The 17,882-nt window shown below is 45.4% G+C and overlaps 2 protein-coding genes across 4 annotated transcripts in view; one reads left to right on the top strand and one right to left on the bottom strand.

The window, feature by feature from the left end:
* Positions 1-2,947, top strand: part of COL2A1 (collagen type II alpha 1 chain) — a 64,118-nt gene extending 61,171 nt beyond the window's left edge. For both annotated transcript variants that reach the window (XM_037884045.2, XM_043533071.1), the window contains one exon: positions 2,088-2,947. In XM_037884045.2, the coding sequence (XP_037739973.1) occupies positions 2,088-2,234 (147 nt within the window). In that variant the 3' untranslated portion in view covers positions 2,235-2,947. The remainder of the gene's footprint in view (positions 1-2,087) is intronic.
* A 4,750-nt stretch (positions 2,948-7,697) lies between these two features.
* Positions 7,698-16,601, bottom strand: TMEM106C (transmembrane protein 106C). 2 transcript variants are annotated; one of them, XM_037883981.2, is made up of 8 exons: positions 16,427-16,601; positions 14,999-15,207; positions 14,252-14,315; positions 12,904-13,063; positions 12,668-12,808; positions 11,210-11,259; positions 10,825-10,878; positions 7,698-9,542 (listed from the first exon to the last, which is right to left on the bottom strand). In XM_037883981.2, the coding sequence occupies exons 1-8, from the start codon at positions 16,471-16,473 to the stop codon at positions 9,380-9,382; spliced, it is 888 nt and encodes a 295-aa protein (XP_037739909.1). In that variant the 5' UTR covers positions 16,474-16,601; the 3' UTR covers positions 7,698-9,379. The 2 variants fall into 2 exon arrangements, with proteins under 2 accessions (XP_037739909.1, XP_007058579.1); XM_007058517.4 differs by having other exon boundaries at positions 16,444-16,572.
* Positions 16,602-17,882: the final 1,281 nt, after the last annotated feature.

Here is a 17,882-nt window from a genome sequence, read left to right as displayed (position 1 = left end):
CCAATATGCATTGCCAAAGAGCCACAGTAACATGTCAGCAGCCCCCCATCAGCTCCCCCATCCTGCTCCCAGCACCTCCTGCCCACCGGCAGCCCTGCCGATCAGCGCCTCCCCATCCCTCCCCACACCTCCTGATCAGCTGTTTCATGGCGTGCAGGAGGCTTGGAAGGGCGGGGAGGAGTGAGGGCATAGCAGGCTCAGGGGAGGGGGTGGGAAGGGGTGTAGTGGGGGCAGGGCCAGGGGTTGAGCAGTGAGCACACCTCCCCCTCCCCCCGGCACATTAGAAAGTTGGCACCTGTAGCTCCAGCCCCGGAGCCTAGACAAGGAGCCGCATGTTAACTTCTGAAGAGCCGCATGTGGCTCCGGAGCCCCAGGTTGGCCACCCCTGGGCTAATTAATCCTCACAATGAGCTAGGGCTGGTTGGTCAGTTGGTGCCATTATCCCCATTTCATGGGGAAACTGAGGCACGTGGGTTTTTTTTTTTTAGGGTGGGGGGGGTCAAAATTTTCAAAAGCAGTGATTGCGTGCACCTCAATTTCAAGGAGATTAAGACATGGGCTGTCCTCATGGCACCTATTGCCCCTCTTGGAGATTGGGGCCCCACTGTGCTAAGCATTACACAGACAAGTAGTAAGGGTAATAGGCCTGGTCTACACTTAAAAACGCATACCGGCATTGGTCGGGGTGTGAAAAAACACTCCCCCATGCCATAGCTACGCCAATAGAGAGGGCTTCGGTCAGCACAGCTAAGATTGTTCAGGGAGGTGGTGTCCCTACCCCGGCAGAACTCTTCCTCCTCTCGGCGTAAACTGGTCTACAGCAGGAGGCTCCGCCGGTATCACCTCTAGAGTCAATTGCCATGGTCAGAGGAGGAGTCATTCGCTTCCACAGTGAATTAAGACCAAACAAATTAATTCTGAAGCCAAGCGTCCACACGGATATTTAATGCAGTTTAACTAACCCCCTTGAAACATTTATTCCCACGTTTATTCGTGAGTGTCAAGCCCTGCGCATCTCGCACTATCCCAGTGCCCTGCTGAGGTCTGGTCTACACTTCAAATGTAGGTCGACATAGCTCTCGCACAGGGAGTGTGAAAAATCCACACTCCTGCATGCCATAGGTAGGCTGACCTAGCCCCTGGGGTAGATGCAGCTAGCTAATGAGAATAATGCTTCCACTGACCTACCTACTGGCACCTGCGGAGGTGCTGTTCCCATAGTGAGTATAAAACCTCTTTTTAACACTGACAGTAATTAACCACGGGAACAACTTACCAAGGGTGGCGGTGGATTCTCCATCACTGACAATTGTTAAATCAACAGTGGCTGTTTTACTAGAAGATCAGCTCTAGGAAGGATGTTGGGGGAAGTTCTGTGGCCTGTGTTGTTATACAGGAGGTCTGATCAGATCATCACAATCAGAGGTGCCGACTCCATGGATGCTGCAGGGCTGGAGCACCCACAGGGAAAAATTAGCGGGTGCTCCACACCCACCGGCAGCCAAGCTCCCCCCGCCCCTGCCGCGCCTCCTCCCCGCATCCTGAGCGTGCCGCGTCCCCACTCTTCCCCCTCCCTCCCAGCGCTTCCCGCCCACCGTCTAACAGCTGTTTGGCGGCGCTTAGGACTTTCCGGGAGGGAGGGGGAGGAGCGGGGATGTGGCACGCTCGGGGGAGGAGGTGGAGTAGAAGCGGGGCAGGGGCGGGGACTTGGGGGAAGGGGGTGGAATAGGGGCAGGGAGGGGGCTGGGAAAAGGCAGGGTGGGGCGGGGACTTTGGGGAAGGGGGTGGAATTGGGGCAGAGCGAGGGCGGTGCAGGGGTGGGACTTTGGGAAGGGGGGGTCGATCACCTGCGGGGCAGAGGGGAAGTCAATGCCTATGATCACAATGGTCCCTTCTGGCCATGGAATCTGTGAATCTACATGATGGGGTTATGCTGGCGTAGAGATAGTCCCCACAGCATAGACGTCCCCTGGGAACACGGCTGTGAAATTCTAACCAGGCCAGACTGGGAATCTGTTCTTCAGAGAGGCCAGTTTTGATGGTGTTTGCAGCATCTAGTAATCCCTGGTTTCGTTCTCTCTCCCCAGAAACACACTGGCAAATGGGGCAAGACAGTCATTGAATACCGATCACAGAAGACCTCGCGCCTGCCCATCATCGATATTGCCCCTATGGACATTGGTGGGGCCGATCAGGAGTTTGGCGTTGACGTTGGGCCAGTCTGCTTTTTGTAAAAAGGAAAAAAAAAAAAACACAACATTTTTTAAAAAAATCCAGTCCAATTCCATTAAAAAGAACCAAAACAAACCAACCCCCCCACCCCAAGGACCTGAGTACTTTCCAATCACTTGTATGACTTCTGCACTGAATGGGTGAGTCAATCCCCCAATTGCCATACATCCACACGCTTACATTTTGGACTATTGTCTATTTCTAAAGCCATCACTGGGCAGACCGTGGAATAAAATCACAGTGTTATTTATTTATTGTCTTCCTGTAAGACCTCTTGTTGGGTCAGACGGAGGTGGGAATCTAACTGGCAGGTGTGAAGGCCCCTCCTTACAAAATGGATGTCCCAAGCACAGGTATAACCGACCCTTCTCCCCCCAGCGTGTATCATCAGCAGGAGTACTGTGTATAATACAATGGTGCTATTATTGTAAAACAAGTCTGTATTTTTTAACATCAACTGATATAAAAAAAACCTTTGTTGGAAAGTACAGGTTGATCTGAGGTTTTATTTTTTGTCTCTCTCCATAGGAAGTTCCAGCATTCTAACGCTTTCCCTTCATCCCTTTCTCGGTTTGTTAACTTTTTTTTTTTTTTTTTTCCAAACCAAGATAAAGGAAGGTTCAGGGTCCAGTCTCAAACTTCCCTGGTTTTAAGCTACCTCATACAAAAAAAAAAAAATAAAAATAAAAAAAAATTAAAAAGGAAAAAAAAAAAATCTTGAAACCGATCACAGGAGCAGACAACACAGAAGCCGTGAGATTTCTGTACGGGAAATCACTAATTCTACAAGGTAACGGTGCTGATCAAGGGACTTCCGGGCACATGCTCCCTCTCGTCTGTGGCAGATTTAGTGGGAATATTTAAAGAAAGGCGGGGGAACCCAGTAATGGCCCAGAGAGGCCAAGAGCAGCTCTCGAGGTTGATCTGACATGTTGTGTTACATCTTCCCTACGTCTTACACATTTGGTATTGCCGTGGCTGTCAAGTGAAGGGAATATACATGAAAACACTTGCCGTAATAAGGACTTGGGCGCTAGCTAGTTAAAGTTTCTTCTAACAGTTATTTCCAAAACTAAGCATGTGGATTGACCCCCAAAACTGCTTGCTAATTCTAACCCACCCCCTCTTGCCTTGCTTTCAAATGACCCTTTGGTGACATGAAGACTGGAACAAACCAACCAAGGAATATGTACTACTTTATATATGTAAAATAGACTTTTTAAAAAAAAATATATTTTACAATACCAATTTGAAGCGTGGTAGAGAGTTCACACACATTGCTTGTGAAACAACTCTGTTCCCCGGTCTTTCTCAGCCCATCTCCCCACTCCACTCCCTTCCCTTATTTGTCCACACTAAAGATAGAATGCTTTTCCTATTAAAAAAAAATAAAATAAAGACACCATTGTTGAATTTGTTTTTATTTGTATTAATTGCTGCCCGATGATGTAATCTTTGTTAAATAATGTTTTATCTTATCTGGGATCTTTCATGACAAACCAAAACACCACAAATAAAAAATTTTAATTAAAAATATTTAACTAAAATGGCTCCTGGACTCCAGTGATTACATGAGACTCAGTTTTCATTTTTTTTTTAAAACTGCATAGAACTCACAGTTGTGGAGAAGAACTTGAAATGAAACCAAAAGTCTCAAACATCAGAAGGCAAACAAAAACCTCCAAATTTATTTACTGGTAATTATTTTTAAGTCCCCTGATTTTCTGAGCCCAGACTCATGATTCTTGCACATTTGGGGTTAGGGCTACTGCACGGCCGTCAATAGAGCTATTCCTGTGTCAAGTTAAATACATGACTACAGCCTTGCAGGATCACAGCCTTAATTCATCTGCTATGCATCCGATGAAGTGAGCTGTAGCTCACGAAAGCTCATGCTCAAATAAACTGGTTAGTCTCTAAGGTGCCACAAGTACTCCTTTTCTTTTTACGAATACAGACTAACACGGCTGTTACTCTGAAACCAGCCTTAATTTGTCGTCACAAGAAATTAATTAAAAACAGCCAGCTTGATTTAAAAAAAAAAATACATATTTTAAAGAGACACTTTAAAATGCCAAATGCTTCTAATGTGGACTCATCACTCAGTGGCAGGCTCATGCGGGAAACCACTACACAGCAAAGCCCTGCAACCAGCGTTTGTAAGCATCGTACAATGTGTTTGAAGGCAGCAGGTGACGTGCACATGAACGGCCAGAGAAAAAACAAGCGCAACAGCTCCCAGTGAAACCAGTGAGCGTAATAAGATGTCCTCACATGGGTTGTTAGCAACGACCGAAGCCATGAGCGCTGGCTCTGAGCCACAGGCCTCTGAGTTAAAGAACTCTAGCAGTGTTATAAACCTCTATGCATGGGTTAGCCCCTAAAGGGGGACAGAGCCATACTCGATTAGCATGGGTTATATAAGGGCTACTGCTATCCTCATATGTTGGCATCATACGCAAGCCTGCAGGTAGATTCTAGCTAACCCTACACCAACCAATCTCAGGCGATGTATCCTATGTAGCTCTAATTCAGCACGTTTCAGCAGTAGATCTCACAGTGCTTTTCAAAGGCTGTCAGCGTCTTTCTGCAGCCATAACAATGAGGATAAAGAGGCATAAAGGGTACATGACTTGCCCAAGGTCACCAAGCAGGCATAGGAACAACCCGGAAAAGAACCCAGGTCTATGAAGTAGGCCCCATGTTGATTTAAAGGCTGAACCCTGTGTTTGGAAACCGGAAGGCAAATAAAAAGAACCCGAAGTTCCCTGTTTTTAACAAGATCTCATAGTTTAAGCTAGTCTTATTAATTTGAAGCCCAACTGGGGCTTGAAGAAAAAACATGAAATACGCATGACTTCCTCATGATAAAAACCACAAGAGTTCACAACACTAAAGTGAGAGAAGAATTTGGCCCAGGCAGTAGGCATTTATCAGCCTAAATTAGCCCATGTGGGGGCAAGCTGATGGTGCTAAAATCATCCCTAACTTTAGAATTTCCTGATACTCTCACATTTGAATCTTCATCTGTTATGTTGAATTCACAATTAGGGCTTTTTTAATTCAATTTCCTTCTTCTTTTTATCTTGAGACACAAACTGAATAAAAAAGAGCAACGGAGTTTATTTCAAGGTGTAGGTTCTAGCCCTGGCCATAACCACAGGCTCAGCTGAAAGAAAGAAATGCCTCCCAAAAATTCAGGACCGCAAGTTCTTGGAAGAACTGGCACTCCTCAATACCACGAGGGTCAAGTAGGTGCACAAGTAGGTACACAACAAGGGATTGATATGTCCCTTCATGTTTCAACCACCATTCCAGAGGACATGCTTCCATGCTGATGATGGGTTCTGCTTGATAACGATCCAAAGCAGTCCAGACTGACGCATGTTCATTTTCACCACCTGAGTCAGATGCCACTAGCAGAAGATTCATTTTCTTTTTTGGTGGTTCGGGTTCTGTAGTTTCCGCATCAGCGTTGCTCTTTTAAGACTTCTAAAAGCATACTCCACACCTTGTCCTGCTCAGATTTTGGACGGCACTTCAGATTCGTAAACCTCCATTGGTACCTTCTTTGCGTTTTGTCAAATCTGCTGTGAAAGTGTTCTTACAATGAACATGCGCTGGGTCATCATCCGAGACTGCTACAACATGAAATATATGCAGAATGTGGGTGAAACAAAGCAGGAGACGTACAATTCTCCCCCCCAGGAGTACAGTCACAAATTTAATTGACGCATTATTATTTTAACGAGAATCATCAGCATGGAAGCATGTCCTCTGGAATGATGGCCGAAGCATGAATGTTTAGCATATCTGGCATGGAAATACTTTGCAACGCTGGCTACAAAAGTGCCATGCGAATGCCTGTTCTCACTTTCAGGTGACACTGTAAATAAGAAGCAGGCAGCAGCATCTCCCGTCAATGTAAACAAACTTGTTTGTCTTAGCGATTGGCAAAATAAGGTAGGACTGAGTGGACTTGTATGCTCTAAAGTTTTATGCTGTTTTCTTTTTGAGTGCAGTTACGTAACTGTCCCCCCACCCCGCCAAATCTGCATTTGTAAGTTACGCTTGCACACTAAAGAGATTGTATCTTTCAATTCACCTCATACAAGTACTGAAGTGCAATTTCTTTTATCATTTTTACAGTGCATATATTTGTAATAAAAAATATAAAGTGAGCATTGTACACTTGGTATTCTGTTGTAACAGAAATCAATATTGAAAATGTAGAAAAACATCCAAAAATATTTAATAAAATTTCAATTGGTATTCTATTGTAGAACAGTGTGATTAATTGCAATTAATTTTTGTAATCACACTTAATTTGAGTTAATCACGTGAGTTAACTGCGATTAATTGACAGTCCTAATTTTTAGACATAAGTTAAGATTTGCGCAGAGGTTTGCCAGGGCTCAACCCTGGCATCTCTGGGGTTGCTGTGTCAGTCAGGAAAGTAAAAAAAAAAAAAAAAAATTGCTTGAGCCCCGGGCACCTCTTTCATTACAACTTAAGCCCTGTTTGTAGAGCTGCGTGACCCAGAATGCATTGCCCCTTTCAGAGCACACGACATTTGAAATATCCACACTGCAAGGGGAGACCTAGAAAGAAGACTGCTGCATCTGTGAAGTGCCTTCTAAGGACTCCAGATGTGGGTGGCAGGAATGGATTACAGTCTTCCCCTTCTTGCTGTAGGCAGAGTGTGGTATCCTAACAGCTGGATGCCACTGGGCACCTACTTTACAGTGCCCCTGATCTGCAGGGCATGGCACACTCTGGGCCATGCAGCCTCAGAATGGGCGATATTTTAGTTAGTGCAGCAGTGTAAAAGCATTAACCGAGTACTTTAGATGGTTCTCTGAAGTTCAGTGTTTGGGCTCTAACATTCACCAATTCATAGGGAACAGAACACATTAGTACATTTGGTAAGGTCCATAAAGAAAAATGGGACAAAAATGCAGATTAAAGGGATATGTTATCCAGGAGAAAAACATTTGATGCTAGAGTACTTCTATTGCAAACTCTTTGAGCGAGAGACCATCTCTGTACGGACACAGGAACTCCCACACTGGATCAGAGCCAAGGTCCATCTAGTCCAGTATCCCATCTCTGGCATGGGCCAGCACTAGATTCTTCAGAGAAAGGTGCAAGAACACCAAAGTAGGCAGACACAAGGGGCAGGCTATCCCACATCCGCCTCACCTTGAGTAGTTAGAGATTGGCGTAAGCCCTCTTTGTGTGTTTGCACAGGTCCTGGCATGCTGGGGCACTGATCCAAGATTAGGGACACCAGATACTACTGTAATACAAGTCAATAAGTATTGCAAATCGATAATACATAGATTAGCCAGCTAAGAAGTTGAGAGTGGCACGTCAGGCCAGTTGCAGCATAAAGTATTCAAAGTCCAGGGCAGAAATGCACGAGATTAAAAGAGCCAGGGACTACTCCACTCAAATGATACTTCTTAGTGGTAAATAATCTCAGATTTTATTTGTCTAGCAAGATTCAGTTCTACAAATTATGCCCCTAAAGTGCAATTCTATACAACAGTAACATTTTCTTAAAACAGGTTCATTTTCTACTTCACACTAATAACAAGCTTTCTTCAATGAAACATTTTAGATATTATCAGTTTCCTTTTCAGATTTTGACTGTTTGGTTTTTCCTCCCCACTAGCATAGCTATTTCCTCTAAAGTACGATAGAGAAAGATGCCGGTTGATTTAGCCCAAAAGAAATGGGGAAGCCGAGTTGAATTACAGTGAATTTAAGAGCCCTGAAATCATGATGTGCAAGAGTCTGGCTCAGAAGCAGCCTACAGAATCATTCGTCCTGCATACGAAGTGAGGAATTGAAAACTAAAAATACATTGTGCTTAGCCCTCTGTACCAGGGTTAACTGGCTATTATACATCCTAAGATATAAACTGCATCTCTAAAATGAGCATTTGAGACAGGCAATTCCCATTAACTTAAATGAAATCAGCTCAAGTCTGCACTCAGTCAAATCCCCATGCAAAAGTGAGCCAATGTCTGGAGAATCTACACAAGGATACTTCATATGTAATCTTTACATCCCTTCCTTTAGCGAAAATATACAGAAGTACAAAAATGGTATTCTAAAATACTGGCCCTTACAAACTGGTACAAAGTTTTCCTGTTAAAAGAAAGCAGCAAGTACATAGGTCAAACTGCTCAGCTACAGGTTCCCTAGCTTCAGTGACACCCAAGAACTTTCAATACAACATATCTAGAGCAGTAGCTTCAAACCACTGCATGAAGGAAAAAGGCCTGAGAGCTATATGGTCCATACAAGGAAATCAGTACGACGACACCATTGGAGCGGTGCACCTATTGAAACACAGCCATCACTAAGACGGCAGGGTTTTGATACACTGGAGATGGACACCAAGTTTTCTGAGGGTCAGTAAGCAAACCAGCACCTCAAATAGAACATATGTTGGTTAGTTCCAATGATTTCCCCTTCCAGCATCTGTCACAAGTTCCAGCTACAGAGAATAAATATGAGTGCCACTCTCTCCTGGAATGGACTATACGTAGAAATCCTACTAACAAAATGCCATAACATTTTAATGGTGTGCTGCCACTGAGCAGAACGAGGGGCAAGAGGAGTTTCACTGAAACAGCACTTTTGTCCGAAAAGGACAAAAAAAAAAAAAAAAAAGAGCAGAGCCCACCAAGCAGCAGCAAAACTAAGGCAATGACAGAGTCTGAAGCCTTCTTTGACTTTCATTAAGTCAAAGATTATTTAAAACAGTTCCTTGATTTCTTCTGGGTTCAATTCTAAGAAATTTGTTGCAATATCTAAATACCAGATCAATGTCAAGATATAAGTGGGTGGGAACTCAGCACGTTTTGGGGAGGATCAGACTAGATCACAAGTGGACATGCTCTCAAATCGCTGCCCAAAACATAAGCAGTGCAGCCAAGTTGCATATGCATGAATGTGAAGTGCCACATGATTTCAGACACCTCCTGTTCGCTCCAAGTTTCTTCAAGGACAGCCGCGATCCCTCTAATTCCATTTAAAAGCTACCTAGTGATCCTGCCTACAGGTACTAATTTATAATAAAAGTCAGTCTGCACGATCACTTCCCCAAGAGAAGTATTAGTTGACTCCGGTGTCTTCAAAGTATCCTCCTCTCTTTGGTTACACTATCTAGAGTAGGTGGGGTGGACACAGGCCGAGGGTCCTGGACAGCTGTGGAATTAGCACCACAATCTACATAGTGATATGTTTCCAAGGAGCTCTGAGTCACATGGCCGATGTAGGAGATTTTCACTGATGTTCTGGAAGAGAGAGATTCAGTTCAGCTCAGATAGGACAGGTTATATTTAATTCACTTAAATCTAAAGGCACTAATCTGGGAAGAGCTGATGAAAATATCAGACAGCAATAGGAGTGGCTCTGCTTTTTAGTAATCTCCTTCCCCTCAAAAACTGCTGACTATATTGGGCATTTATACAGCACTTATCATTGGTACAGAGGTACTAAGATAAGGGATGTTTGTTAGTTTGTGGGACATTTTTTTTTCTTTACCAGAATTTGCAGGGTGCATATCAGATTTTCACATTTATGCAACTAAGCTTTAACTATTCTGCATTCTTCACAGCTGTTGGGGCCAGCAGCCTGCTGCAATTTACACTCACCATATTCTTAAAGATAGGCAGCAATCCACATCTGACTGTGCCCTAGTTAAAAGTGGAATCAAATTTCCCATGCCAAAAGCCGAGACTGACATGGGAATCACTGCTACACAGAAGGCACAAGGAACAGGCATATATAGCCCTCCCCTCTGCTGCTTATAGAATAGAGGAGAAACTAAGCCCCTTTGATTATTAAAGGCCCACTCAACTTCCACATTACACAGCTTTTCTTTGCCTGCAGCCAGGGCTGGTCTCTGAAGCCCTTACTCACCTGAGTAGCCCTACTGCAGTCAATCAGAATACTCATGAAAACAGAGCTAGAGATTCGGCCCCTAGATCACAGTGATGGGAATCTGTATGACAGATACTGAAAGTTTCTTCAGATACAACCATCACCTGCTTTGCCATCCCCATCCCTCTCCCAGTTCTTCCACCAACTGTCCTCTCCTACAGAGGGTGACTCACACTTTACATAGCCATATCTCCTAGCAGCTGGCCAGACCTCCAGACACATGAAACTAACTTGGGATGCTTCCCGGAAGGAATTGGTATGCAGTGCTACAGGTTAAACTGTCACACTGTAAGCAACAGTGCTAGTCCCAAGCCCAGATAAAAGAGGAAGGTTCTGTTGTTAGGTTTGTGACCCGCTAAGGTAAAACTTTACTGCAACAGAAACAGTCCAGTTAAACCAAAACTTGAAGACGATAGGTGCAAATGAAGCTCAAAATGCAAGTATGAGATCGCAGTGAAGCTGGTATCTCAAGACGTCAAATCCGCACAAGTGATCACAGTCAATGAAGGAACTGGACTGACCAATGTGTCAGCAGACAGAAGGAACTCAAGTCTAAGATAAGCCTGTAATTTTGTCACTGCAATTCCATTTCCAGTCAACAGAGTGCAGGAGAGCAAAAGAAGAATTACATACCTCATGAAGATCACTATGTTATGCACCTTGACCTTGGGTAATGTGCAAAAGAAACTGTAAGAGACCAACATAGAGAAACATGTTGGAAGAAAGACTAAAACAGAGTTTGATCCATAACAAACTTTAGAAAGGCATTTTTAAAACTTCTTGGGCAGCCTGGAACTCCCTTTTTGCTTTGGGGCTGCTCTGGCTGAACTGTCCAGAACATTTAACAATTTTTTTATATTTGAAAAGCGTGGTACAGATGACCTGTCAGCTCTGATATTTTTGACCAACAGGAACTCGTTAAATAAAGCCGCAGGAGTCAGATCAGTTTACTCAGTGATATCCAATTTATGCAGATTCTTTGCACGAACTGCAGAGATAAATAATAAATAATCCTTACTACACATAGGAGAAAGGTCCACCCATCTCAGATTTCACAGTGAAATTCACCTGAAAAGGACAAGACATGTTTAGCAAATAGTAAAATGAATCAGAAATTAGAGATGCAAGTGACCTTCAGTATTAAACCAAGTCAGGTTATTCCCTACCATACGTTCTCCTGTGCTTTGTCCAGTCCAGCTATAAGACACTCTAGCTGCAAGGAGACTATTTCACCATTCAAAGCCTAATCCACACAACCATCGCTGAGTCAGGAAACAGAGTAATACCACAGTTAAAATGTGTCATGGGACAGGACCCAACAATGCTGTACATGGAGTCTCTTGACTTGGTTATAGCTGTGTTGTAGATGAAGGGTAGCCTGTACATCTCAGTGTCAGGAAGGTTCCTCTTCTAGCCTAGATTCTCCCTTGTTTCGTTTCATCCTATTCCTTCTAGTTATACTCTAATTTGACCTCTTTAGACAAATTTCTCCCTCTTCTAGACACTCACAACATTCAGATATTTGTCAACCAACATATCACAAGTGACACTTAAACCAGTTTCTTTTAATCCTTCTTCCAAAGTCAGCCCCTTTCACCCCCAGAAGTATTTCTGATGTTGTTTGGATTTCCTCCTATTTATCAGCATCTTTTCCCTGGAACCCAACAACTCATTCCAGATGTAGCCTTACCATAGCTGAACAGAAGGAGATTACCTTGGCATAACACTTCTTTATAGTGGTCCCAAAGACTGCATTGGGTTGGGGTTTTTTTTTGGTCACTGCCATATCACTTGGCAGGCACTAAGACTTGTGGATCTTAATATTACCGCTTACCAATTACTTCTTAATTAAACTGTCCAGACTCACCTTGTCCCACCCAACTTACTTTGTTAAGTTTTGTAAACACAGTTCAAAGTTCAGTCATCATTTAAAACCATCAACTTCCCTAGTGTCTATCCAGCATTTTCTTCTTTCATCAATATATGTAGTAGACCCTCCATTCCTGCTCCCTCCCCCCTCGGAGAGGGGACGGGGGCGGGGAGTGGGGAGGAGACAGGACGGAGAGAGAGAGGATGCTAGATTTGTTCTTTTCCTGTCAGCCCTAACTTCTTTATTCTTGTCTAGTCCCACCCCAATTCTGCATTTCCGGGACAGGCTGTGGTTAGCTACACAAGGAACTCGTCAAAGATACGAAGCCTCACTGGTGATATCTCACCACTTGCATTTTAATGTAGCTATGGGTCCCATCTGGTTAGTGCATAAGCTGGGAGGAGAGGAAGAAGGGAGGGTGTCTCCCTCTGTGCAGAAGGTCCCGCTCATTAGCACAGGGGCCTCAGCCATAAGTCATCTAACTTTTTCAGTTGGACCCATTAGGCTGTGGGTCACTTCCAAAGGCCAGTATCACCGGCAGCAGGGGATGGTTCAATACTCTCTACAGCTTAAGCCCCAGTTCATACTCAAGAAAGGCTGTAATACCAGTTTGTCGCTCAGCGGCTGGATGCGAGACACATTGGTAATCTGTTGGGTTCCAACCACAGTGTTCATGTACTGCACCTGGCTGGCTATGCTGGCTACTGCGACTGAATAGAAATTGGAGTTTCTGATCCTCAGGGTGGTCTGTATCAAGAAAGAGAGAAGACACATCAGAATCCGAGTCCTCCAGAGTTCAGCAGCAAACTCACTCAAGACAAAAGGATTAGACAGAGCTTTACCGTGATGGCAAGAATGACGATGGAATTTTTCTGGTCGAACCAAACTTGAACCCCTTTGATGCCCTCATCATCCACAAGGACCGAGTGTGGAAACAGGAAGAAAATCACCAGCCCTGATATCAGAAGGCAGAGCAGCACAGACAGCAGCACATAGAGCTTCCTGCAACAGATACGAACATTTTACCCACTTTGCCCTGATACTGAACTTGTGACTGGAGAGTCTCAATTTACAAACATGAAGTGATTTTAAAGGCTCCGTGGAAGGTACGAAGCATATTATCCCCACTTTACATATGCATGAACCATGAAACAGAGGGACTCAGTGACCCAGTAAGTCTCTGGAGCAGTCATGAGGAAACCACAGATCTAAGCTACTTGTATGGTCCCCATAACCGTAGCATCTGAGCACATCACAATCTTTAACGTATTTATCCTCACAACAGCCTGTAAGATGGAAACGATAGCCCTGTACTATTTTACATGTGGAGAACACAGGCGCAGAGATGCTAAGTGACATGCCCGAAATCAAACAGGGAATATGTGGCAGAGCAGGGAAATGAACTCGGTCCTCCCAAGTCCTAGGTTACTGCCCAAACCACTGGGCCAGACTTCCTCTCTCTCACAAAGTCCTGGCTTGTTTGTTTAAAGCCAATGGGCACTGTTTCCTCCCATACAATGAGAGACTAGATCACCAGCTGTTCTCTCTAATGAAGTTCCAGCAGTATAAAAACCAGGAGGAGAAAAAGGACTGAAAGAACAAAGGATCCCTGAAAAAATATCAAGTGCTATACATAAACCTCTCCCCCAGCTATCAGACAATGCGCACCCAAGCTTCCCTGGAGAAACATATCACAAATAATAAGTGCTACTCTTACATGAATAAGATTAAATTGGATAAGGTGTCTAAACGACTCAAATAAAGAACTGGCAGCCCTTTAAACTGAGGCATTTTACCAAAAGAAAGGGATTGAGTATACCAAAAAGTGTAAACATGGCACTCACAGAGTCATTTCCCCCCCATTAATGTTTTCAGTCTGGTGCTTCTGATGTTGATAAGCCAGAATTTCTTTTAAGAACGTAAAAGGCATGAACTGGAGTAGCAATGCAGTTTTCATGCACACCCCAAGAGTGGGAGTTAATGGGAAATATTTAGTTACAGCTGAAGAAGTGTTTGATGGTATTATCTTAGATTAAACTAGAACATGGAAGGCAGCACAAAAGGAAACGCAGAGTCAGTGCAATATTTAGTCGTGGCAGTACAACCGGGCACCAAATGAGAAGCAGTCGCATTTATTCTTCACGAGAAAGATCAGTGGACATGTATTAGACTCTTTTACTCTGAACTTACGTTCTCTGGGGACGTAGCCTCTGGTCACTGTATGGTATTAGAGCCACCAACTCATTGACCTGCTCTAGAAGACAAAAAGGAAAAAGCTTTGTCAATTCCACCCATTTGCAAGGTCACTGTGCACTAAGCTCCCTAAAACTGAGGGCACTGGAAATGACTAAAAGCCGCCAAGGGTTTCTGGGTATGCATTTTAATATCGCACTCCCTCAACATGAGAAGGAACATGCTTTCCTAGACTGTAGTGGACAATACAAATATCACAGCTACCAGCTGGATGGATTTGAATAAACAGTCTCATTGCTTCTTTGCCTTAACAGTTAAAGAACACCATGGGACAGATGGCCCCACGATGAGACTATCAAGCCCAAGAAACCTTTTCTTTGTTAGTCCAGTGCCTTACGATTCCCAAACACTATTTAGGAGCTTTGGTCTTGGGAAGTGAACCAGGCTTTGAAGAAGGAACTTGTTAGGAGATATGGGATGAGTACAAACTTAATTCAGTGCACACTTCTTTCTACACCCAAAGTTCATTCAAAAACTTTTTCTATTCAACAGGAGAAACTAAAACAGTAGCAGAAAGAGAAACAATCAAGGGTAGCCAAGTACACTTCAGAAGAGATTTGGAAATCAAAGAGGGAAATTTTGAACCAGATCCTGAAATGAATAAGAGTTTTACCTAAATAAAGAAGGTTTCTAGCCCATGAGTAAAATGCTTTGGGAGTGAAGTTTCAATACAGATAGATTCACCTGTGGGAATACAGCCAGTGCCTTGGCAAGTTGGGCAGGTGATGCTGTCCCGACCGGTGAATTCAACATATGGAAACTTGGCAATGTCTTCCTCACGATCTCTGCTGTCTAGTAAGTCCTCATCATTCTCTCTTCTCTGCCTGGAAGACACGTTACTACCAAGAGAGAACAGACATCCCATGGCAACAGATGAAGAATTGCTGGATGTCCTAGAAAGAAAGTTGGGAAGAGCAGGGCTCATGATCAGATAGCATTCCCTCCTTCACTGAGGGACAAGCTGCTCTTCATCCCCAGGAGGTATGCCCCTCCCTTTTTATTCCCTCCCCTATCCACACAGAGGGATAACGACCCTCCTTAAATGCCCCCCCATGCCTCCTCCACCTGCACTCCCCCGCCCAGAGGCATTCCACCCCTCTCACCCCAGAGAACTAACCTCCCCCCCCCCCCCCGCCCTTTCAAGAGAGGTTTCAGAGTAGCAGCCCTGTTAGTCTGTATTTGCAAAAAGAAAAGGACTACTTCTGGCATCTTAGAGACTAACCAATTTATTTGAGCATAAGCTTTTGTGAGCTACAGCTCACTTCATCAGATGCATAAAGTAGAAAGTACAGTGATGAGATTTTATATATACACACAGACCATGAAAAAATATACATTGTAAGGAGAGTGATCACTTAAGATGAGCTATTACCGGCAGGAGAGTGGTACAAATTGGATACAATTAACTTTGGCTTGAATAGAGACTGGGAGTGGTTGAGTCATTATACTAAGTGAAAAGAAAGGGAGGACTTGTGGCACCTTAGAGACTAACCAATTTATCTGAGCATAAGCTTTCGTGAGCTACAGCTCACTTCATCGGATGCATACTGTGGAAAGTGTAGAAGATCTTTTTAAACACACAAAGCATGAAAAAATACCTCCCCCCACTCCACTCTCCTGCTGGTAATAGCTTATCTAAAGTGATCACTCTCCTTACAATGTGTATTTTTTCATGGTCTGTGTGTATATATAAAATCTCATCACTGTATTTTCCACTGCATGCATCTGATGAAGTGGGCTGTAGCTCACGAAAGCTGATGCTCAGATATATTGGTTAGTCTCTAAGGTGCCACAAGGCCTCCTTTTCCTTTCAAGAGAGGTGCACCCCCCCCCATACCTCTCCCACCAAAAAGAGCCAAACCTCCCCACCCCCAGGCCAGATGCCCATTCCACCCGCCCTGCTTCCATCAAGCCAGAAAAACCACACGCCCCAGGGGCAACCACCGCCCCCCTTCCCAGGCCACCCGGCCTCCCCTCCCCAGGGAGGGCCCCCACCGCATCCCTCCCCCCCCTCAGGGACCGAACCTCCCCCCTCACACACTCCCCGCAGGGGCACGGCCCCGCCCCCACTTCGCCGCCTCCCCTCAGGGGCCCCAGCACGGCCCTTCACACCTGCTCCGCAGTCTCACCTTGACAGGCCGGCTCCCCGCACTGCGCATGCCCCCGCTCACGCGTGCGTCCCTATGACGGCGCCTCTGAACGCGACCCGCGCAGGTGGACGGAGGGCGGGGCCAAAGGGAAGCTCCGCCCCTCCGGGGGGGCGAGGCGGGGGAGCCATACTGCGCAGGAGCACAGAGGGCGGAGAGGAGGGGCAGTTGGGCGAGGGAAGACTCCGCCTCCCATTGACCCGCCCCGTTCTTCTCCGCCCCACCCAACCCACACTGCGCGCGCGCGACGAAAAGGGCGGGGCCAAGATCAGGTCAAAGCAGGGGCGAGGCTTAGAGAAAGTTCCTCCCCTCAGTGACGAGAAGCCGCGCCCGGGTGTATCCTTGCCAATGCGCATGCGCACGGGCAAGAGGCGGGGGAGACGCACGTATAGAAAACTCCGCCCTTAAAAAAAACTTGTGGGCCGCCAGTCAGTACGCATGTGCTCCAGCCCCCTCCCTCTCAATGCGCATGCGCCAAAACGGGACGACGCCCTCCCGGGCTTATGTCAATGCGCATGTGCTAGCGCCTGGCCTGTCACTGTAGCGTTGGGTGTCTTCCTGCGCATGCGCCCAGTGGGGAACTAGGGTGTGCGTCAGTGCTTGGGTGGTAGAGGGGCCCTGGCGAGTGGGAGTTGAGGGTGTTGCCATGACACGAAGGGCCCTCCCCACTTATGGGGCTTGGGTTGCAGCTCTGCAGCTGCCTGCTGCCCAATTGTCCCAGTATGCCCCACGGTGGTTGCAGAGTGCGTAGTCATGTTGCCATCATTAGGTTCCAGGGTTAACACGAGTTCGCTAGATGCTGGAGAACCTGGACTGAGCCTCCTCTGCTTTGTACCACCACCACCACCATAGTTCATTGTTGACCCCATCCCTTATACGGTCATTTACACCAGTGCAAGTTCTGGTTTGGTAGCATTTTAAATGGTGCAAATGACTGGTCGAGGTGCAGGGTAGCAATGAAATTAGACCTTTTATGGACCCAAGTCTCTGTTGATCAGCACCTTGTGCAGTCATTTCACCCGTGCAAAATGCTACTGTTCTGATTTGGGCAGGGCAGAAGTGACTGGCCTAGGGTTGTCACCTGCCCCGGTTTTCCCAAGACTATCTCTTTCTTAAGATAGGGGGCCTGGAAAATCTGCAAGGTTACCCAATACACACTGCCAGCTGCCCAGTTTTATGGGCTCAGGAACATCCCAGTTGTCCCTGGTTTTTTTGTACCTCAGAGTAGCAGCCCTATTTGGTCCTGTTTTGCAGTTTATTCCTATGCAGAGTGTAAAGTGCTGCCAAATCAGAAAAAGGTGAGAACACATTACACGTAGGTTTGGTCTACAAAAAAAAGTTACGTCAGCACACCCTTGACAGACACAGATATACCAACAAAAACCCCAGCATGGATGTGGCTATGTTGATGGAAGAGGGCT

This window comes from Chelonia mydas, chromosome 20 (genome assembly GCF_015237465.2).
Source record: "Chelonia mydas isolate rCheMyd1 chromosome 20, rCheMyd1.pri.v2, whole genome shotgun sequence".
In the NCBI taxonomy this organism is placed as follows: domain Eukaryota; kingdom Metazoa; phylum Chordata; order Testudines; family Cheloniidae; genus Chelonia; species Chelonia mydas.
The sequence above is the reverse complement of the archived record's forward strand: the minus strand, read 5'-3'. Positions and strand labels throughout refer to the sequence as shown.

Coding starts and splice junctions, on each gene's coding strand:
- TMEM106C (XM_037883981.2), bottom strand. CDS start 16,473: ATGCGCAGTGCGGGGAGCCGGCCTGTCAAGGTGAGACTGCGGAGCAG. Junction 15,208..16,426: donor AAGGTGAGACTGCGGAGCAG/GTGTGAAGGGCC, acceptor CTTTCTTTCTAG/GACATCCAGCAATTCTTCAT. Junction 10,879..11,209: donor GGACCTTTCTCCTATGTGTA/GTAAGGATTATT, acceptor GGTCTCTTACAG/TTTCTTTTGCACATTACCCA.